This window comes from Cajanus cajan, chromosome 1 (genome assembly GCF_000230855.2).
Source record: "Cajanus cajan strain Asha chromosome 1, NIPB_CcT2T_4, whole genome shotgun sequence".
NCBI classification, from domain to species: domain Eukaryota; kingdom Viridiplantae; phylum Streptophyta; class Magnoliopsida; order Fabales; family Fabaceae; genus Cajanus; species Cajanus cajan.
The window spans coordinates 5,054,670-5,062,230 of NC_138517.1; the positions used below are offsets into that span (position 1 = coordinate 5,054,670).

At 29.9% G+C, this 7,561-nt stretch overlaps 1 protein-coding gene across 1 annotated transcript; it reads right to left on the reverse strand.

Annotated features, from left to right (window-relative positions):
• Positions 1 to 2,126: 2,126 nt before the first annotated feature.
• On the reverse strand, positions 2,127 to 6,337 carry LOC109819130 (putative fructokinase-7). The gene is made up of 7 exons (XM_020384736.3): positions 6,063 to 6,337; positions 4,927 to 5,135; positions 4,456 to 4,668; positions 4,178 to 4,375; positions 3,864 to 4,004; positions 3,461 to 3,577; positions 2,127 to 2,419 (listed from the first exon to the last, which is right to left on the reverse strand). Exons 1-7 carry the CDS (start codon positions 6,082 to 6,084, stop codon positions 2,282 to 2,284), a joined length of 1,038 nt encoding a protein of 345 aa, XP_020240325.1. The 5' UTR covers positions 6,085 to 6,337; the 3' UTR covers positions 2,127 to 2,281.
• Positions 6,338 to 7,561: the final 1,224 nt, after the last annotated feature.

Below are 7,561 nucleotides of genomic sequence, written 5' to 3' on the forward strand. Positions count from 1 at the left end.
TAATAGGCTCTTAATCAATAATAACCTTGCTATAAAAGCCTTCATTCTATTTCTTCTTCTTCTTCTTCTAACCAAAGTACTAGTATGGAAAATTTTGGTGTTTCTATCACCAAATTTGAACTAATCACATTTACCTTTTAACTTGTTGATATCATAATAACTCTTCTTGGTGAAGAATAAACCTATGACCACGCCTCAACTCCTTTTGTACCTTTTGACAACAATGATTCTCTTCCATAATTAGTTGGTCATTGATTCCTTCAAGTCTCGCTCAAATGTGTCTCTTCCTATTAAGATATTTTTATAGCAATTCTTATTCTAATTATCAGTAGAGGTATGGAACTAGCACAAAGCTTTACTCCACTCTTGATTTGATCCTTAGGCATCAGGACAATATCATGGAAGGTCTCGCAAAGCATTACTCATTATTATTATTATTATTTTTTAAGTAGAGAGACACAAAGTGTTTTTACCCTAATATTTATAAAAGAATTTAGTGACAATAGATTAACATCTACATATCACAAATTATTACATATAACTTTTAAGTAGTTTGTATAAAAGTGCATAAACTATTTTTTTTTAACAAAATGAAAAACTCTTACTCATTAATTTATTGATAAGAGTTGAAATATTTTTATTCTCTTTTAATAAATATAAAACTTTTATTTTCATAACACTTTTCTTCTTTTTTATTCTTTTAAAAGAATCATACCACTTCCCTAACAATATTAAAACTTTATTTTTACAATCTTACTTTTAACAATATTAAACCTTACTTTTGAGAAAATAAGGTGCACAATCATGTTGTTAAATTAGTGAAATGATTTCTTCAATAACTTTTTATAGAATATAAATTCTACCAATCCAAATGTTATATTTGATGATATTACACTCATAATCATGTATATCAAATTTACATTCTATAAAAAATTATTGAAGGTGTTATTTCACTAATTTGACACCATGATGTCAACAAATCCCCTCTCTCTCATGCATGCATGCAATTTTGAGTATTTTTGGATTTTCCTTCAAAATTTATGCTTGATCATTTTCCTTCAAATGATAGGAAACTCTATGCATGAAATTCTTAAAACATAATATGAATAAGTTTTCTTACCTTAACTTGAAGAATGAGTTATTTTTCTCAAAAACTCAATTATAATTAAGCTTAGAGGAAATCCAATTTAGAACAAGAACACCCCCAAAAATACTTATGACAAGGCTCAAGTGCCAAATCTTATTTTAAAATTTTCTTTTTTTTTCTTCTTCATCCAACTAAATGCAGTGTATTTGAGAATCAATTGAATTGAAATTAAAAAAAAAAAAAAAAAAAATACACTCACGAGCTTTTATTTTTTCTACATCGAAAAGTGTATTTTTTTCGTTGAACATATTTTTGAATCAGTATCCAAACATATACTTAACTTTTATATTTGACCCTCTAAAGTCTTCAAAGGACATCATGTTCCTCCTTAGTTAGTCATCCTAGGCATGTATCACCACTAGAAGAACCCTAGTTTCGACTACTAAATAATATTCTCGCCATCTCACTTTATTTGTCTATAATATTAAAAATGTATTATTTACTCTTTTCAACAGTAATTTCACGAAAAAAATGCACTAGTACATCCGGGTGCAATTATACAATGTAATTAATCATTTATGGAATAAAGACATTTTTTGAAAAAGATAAGTTTATTTTATCACAAGAATTGGTAATTAATTTTTTTCTTAAAACTTTGAATAAACAACATAAAATGAGGCGAAAATGGTACTTCATACTAAAGTTTATACTCCAATACCAATAAAATTACTAAGCACAATTGAAGAATTAAAGAGATAAAAGAAAGAATATTTATTTATCAAATTTTCTTATTATTCATCGATAAGAAAGACATGCTCACAATCAGACCAAAAAATGAAAAATAAAATTAATATTTTATAAAAATTGTAAAATGTCTTATAAAAATATATATTTTTTTCTTTCTAAGTTGTGTCTCATGATAAGTATTAGATAGTAAAATTTCTTCGTTCTGTTGAGTATAGCCGATTACCCTTTGATTTTATTAAAAATCTTAAACCTAGAGCTAATTCCTGAGCTCAGCTGTTCCACATCCCAAAACTTGAGAGCACAAGACAAATTGAATTTATATAAGAAAACTACACAGCCAAACATTTTAATTAAAAAAAAAAAAAAAGATCAGCTTCACCTATGCTATAGCTTAACAAATTATAACAAATGCCTAACAACAAATTATAACAAAAACCTGAACATCTGTTATATTACAGCTGCTTCTATTAAGAATTCCAAGATAGCTTCCTTTGTAGGTAGTGCAGGAATTGCACCTCTCTCAGTTACAGTGATGGCACCGCACATATTAGCAAAATATAAAGCCTTTCGGAGAAGTTTCTCATTCTGTCAACCAAAACAAATGTATAAATTCCTATGCAAGAATGATGATGACATTATATAAGTTAATTGACCGATCATATTGTTCCAATTCAAGACCCCTATACATCAAACCAGGAAAAAGTAGATAGAGACTAAAAACAAAACCACTATAATTTTGCAAGAATGTAAAAGTGAGTGTAAAAAATAAGGATAAAATTTAGATACATTACTATAAATGTACTATTAGTACTATTTACCAATCAGAATTTGGAGTTTTATCTTTAATAATACACATTAACATTTAATGAAATCCTTTATTACATATATAACGGAGTCAAACTCCAACCCTGATCAGAGAATACCACCAGCAGAATCTATAGTATCACATGTAAGTTTTCTCCTAAAAACAAATACTGATATGTTACAAGGACAAAAAACCAAAATTGCTATATTTGTATGGATGTAAGACATGTTGACAATGGTAATGACCAAAACATGTGACGATGAACATTGCAAGGATCAAAAATAAAAAGAGACCAAAATAAAAAATCGCTATATTTGCAGAAACTTTACACAAACTTGAGCTATTTTTTTTAATGTGGCACGGTGCACCTAAACAATATGCCGCTGAATTGTGAATAAACATCTGGTTTAAGTACATCTTCCACCTTTTTAAAACTTCTACCTAGCACACTTTACCTAAAGAATATGACACTTAATTATAAACAGATGTGTGGTTTAAGGACATCTTCCACCAGAATACGAGTTTCAGTGTAAAACTATTGAATTTAAGTATAGAAATCCTGAATAGCAGTTAACAGGAAATAATAATCCGATTCCTTTTGAAACTATTGATTCTCGATAAATGTGATAAAAGTATCACCAATTTTCTTTAGTCCTTAGTAATTTCCTTCATCAATTGATTCCAAAAGTAAAAGGGTAAACAACTCTGTCCTTAGTTATACAGCTTCCAGAGCCAACATCAACCGAAATTTTTACATTGAGATACTGATGGAGCCGGGTCAATTTAATCTACAATCAGAACAAGTCAAAATTCAAAATTACCTGAAAAATAGTTTGGTCAGAAGCTATGCGGTATAAAATCCCACTAACAAATGCATCTCCAGCACCAGTTGTGTCTACAGGTTTAACTTTGACACCTGCAACCCTGCCCTTAAATTCCTGCATAGAAATTTGGCAATCTCAATTAGCCAAACAACGATTCATGAAGGGGCAAAAAGACATGGACGAGTCCCAAAAAGAAAACTTCATATAAGTTTTCACCAGAACCAGATACATTGGTACCATAATGGAATTAATTCAACCGATAATTTATTAGTGCAAGGGACATATGATATTTGTCCATGACTGTAGATACAAGTACACACGCCCACACAAAATAAAGATGAAAAGATAAATTGTGCTTCCAACGAGACATGTGACATCATAGTAGTTTTGGTAACCATACCTTGGTGTAATATCTGCAACCTTTTGACCCTTCAGTAACGATTAAAAGCTTGAGATTTGAATGAAAAAGTTTATTCAAAACAACATTATCATCATGAGGATCATCTCCACCAGTCAAAAATGTAATCTCATCCTCACTTATCTGTACATACACAGGAAGATACCATGTCAGCTCTAACAATTCTTATTTTCAAAACTAAACAGTGACATCAAAAAATAAAGTGAAAAATAGAGAGTAGATTTAAATGAATTAGCAAGTAGCATATATAAAGGAGACCATACAATATAAGAATATCTTGGTCGCATATGTTATACCTTTATGACATCAGCTTGATCCCATATATCCATGATGCCTTTTCGAGCAGCATCTTCTGAAGGCCATAGAGCCAATCTCAAATTTGGATCATAAGAGAGAATGCAACCAGATTTTTTGGCAATGCTCATAGCAGCAAGGTGAGCTGACTTGCATGGCTCATCAATCAAGCTGATGGAGCCATAATGAAATATTCTAGCCTGAAATCAATGTCATGAATGTCCGAACTTAGGTCTTTGAGGCAAACATTTCATAAAATACAAACAGATATCCAAAACACCTGTTTTAAGATATTTTTATCAAGTTCTGACTCTTGAAGGAGCATATCAGCACTTGGATTGCGGAAAAACAAGAACTCGCGTTCACCATCAGCTCTAAGGGTAACAAAAGCTAATGCAGTTCTTGCATTAGTGTCAAACCGCATGCCAGATGTTTCAACATTGTTCTGCTTCAAAATGTCAGCTAACATGTACCCAAATTCATCTGCTCCAACCTAATAAACAGACAGCAAAGACTTGAGATGTGATTTTTTCTATTCAAGTAGTTGAAGAAAGCAGTTTTCTCCTCTATTTTTTTTCTTCAAAGAACACATGTACAATTCAGAACTATTTCGTTTCACACATAGCATTTGACAAATATGTATAAATACTCAGATTTGGAAAAAAATCATCCAGGATGATTTGCAGATAGATAGTAACAAGAAAGTGAAGAAATCAGACATAAACCAACAAACATTGATTGAGAACTACACCTTGCCAATAAAAGCAGATGAACCTCCCAGTCTAGAGATACCGACAGCCACGTTGGCAGGAGCTCCGCCAGGAGCTTTCTTGAAAGCGGGTGCGTCAGCCAGTGACACTCCTCCCACAGTTGGAACAAAGTCTATTAACATTTCCCCAAAACAAACAACTAGTGAACTTGTTTCCTTGCCGTCTTCATTATTGATATCATTGGATTGTCCTGCACACAAGCATTAGCTCAGACCAACATGAACCATGGATTGTCATAAACTTTTCATCAGTAACAATGTGATTTCAGGGAAGAAAGTAAAAAATCGAACACTTCCAGATATGTCAGTAGGTAAGGAGGCCAAAACTATCGAAACCAATATTTTCATCTTCACAATAGGATGATTAATTATATCCCTTACATAAGTGTCATACTATAAAACATCCCATATGCTAATTAGTGAAAACTAGAAGAATCAACTAAGATGTGTTCTGCTATGTTATGTGCCCTTGCTCGTCCATTTCCAAAATTCACACAAACTAAAGATGATATTTTGAATTTGAATGACTTTCAAGTATCCATTTCTTCTCCCAATACATCCCTGGACTAAATCACACAGATCCCATGCATACATGACAAAAAATCAGCCACAATTTCTTGCAATATCAAAGATCACGACAAAATCGTGAGCCATAATTTCTTGCAATATCAAAGACATTTAAAACCTTGTATAATCCCAAATAAATAAAAATAAAAATCCAAATACATCAGCAGCAGAATAGAACACAATACAAATGCTAACATCAGCAGTGATTGCAGAAAGACCACAATACATCATCATGATTTTGTCCCTCTGCATGCAAATCACACCCCAGAGGACTCATCCTCTCATTCACTAAAAACATGCACACACACACACACATTGACAAAAGTTAACAGGTCCAATCAGCACAACAAACAGTATTCACACCGACACACTCAAAAAAGATCTCCATTTGATTCAGCAAAACAAATCCCAAAAAGAGCAAAACCCATCATTCATAACACCTCAAAGAATCAATCTTTATCATGAAATTCTAGCTCCAACCCAGATAAATAATGACAACAAATAAAAGGGAAAAAAAGAAAAATGTGGGCAGAGAAGAAAGGTGGCAAAACCTGAAGAGGTAGCGTGAGCCATTTAAGAATGATTTAGGAAGCAAGAAGAAAAGAGAGGCTATTAAGTATGTTGTTGTGTTATGATTATGAAGAGAGAAGAAAACGGAAGCAGTAGAAAGGTAGATGAAAAGAAGGAGAGAAATTGGTTGGTGTTTATAACAAGTGAGGTGACAAAAAGGAATTCAACAAGAATCAACAGCACCCAGATTTTAACTTTATACAATTCTTCTCCAAACCAGTTGCCAAAACCTTCACCATCAAAAACTATTCAACTCTTATTTTTCTTCTTTTGATGCAGTTCATGTAGACACAATTCATAAATTGTGAATTACAAATTTAGAACATAGGTCAAAAGTTACGAAAATCTTAAATTGTTATGAAAAAAAAAATTAGTTCAAGTGTCTTAATAAGTTGAAATTATAGTTTTTGTTTTCAAATTTATTTGTACAAATTGTACGTTGACGTTAAATTTTGTACTTAGATAAATAAGTAATAATAATAATAATCATCATCATAATAATAACAATTCTACAATTTTAACTTTTTTTTTTATTAGACAAAAATTTTAACTCTATAAGATCTCATTTATATTAATTCTAATTTTTATTATTAAGTTGATTTTAATACTTTTATTTAAAAGCTTGCTTTGTGGTATTGTCTTAAATACTTAAGATTATTAAAATAATAATAACGGATATAGCAAAGGAGTTTCTTTTATATGAAAGTAAAAATAACAAATATTGAACATTAGATCTTATATCAAATACTTATGATTAAAATACACGCAAAATTCTTTAAAAGTTAGTTGTATAATATTAAAATCTTCATCATTTATAAATAATTGTATAGTCTAAATTTACTTAACTGATTCCTATATAAAAATGTCCGTATATTGTAATATTGTAAAAAGAAAAATTATATAAAGTGTTTTAGTATTATTTGTCCAAGTCTTACGATGTATTGGGTTTGAACTTTTAAGAACTTTTATTTGAGAGACATACATGAAAAGAAAAAAAAAAGTTGAGTAAGTAATGCAAAGACCAATAATGTAAAAGATTTTACTGTTGTTTATAATCATAAAGTATTATATATAATTTTGGCTTAAATATGTTTTTAGTCACTCAAATTTAAGATAAATTTATTTTTGGTCTCTTAAATTTAAAATTGTTATTTTTAGTCCTGTAATTTTTAAAAATTTTGTTTTAGTACTTTAGGTCACTAATAATATATTTGAAAGTGACTAATTAAGACAGTTATGCAATATCAACCAGATTTAATATGATATTTTTACTAATAGGGACACTAATAGGTAGATTTTATACAATAATATTTGATAAATTTTTTAACAAAATTTGAATATAAAGACTAAAATAAGATTTTTTTTAAATTACAGAAACTAAAAACAACAATTTTAAATTTAAGGGACAAAAACAAATTTATCCTAAATTTTAAGGACTAAAAACATATTTAAGTCTATAATTTTTTTTTTCATCTCATCT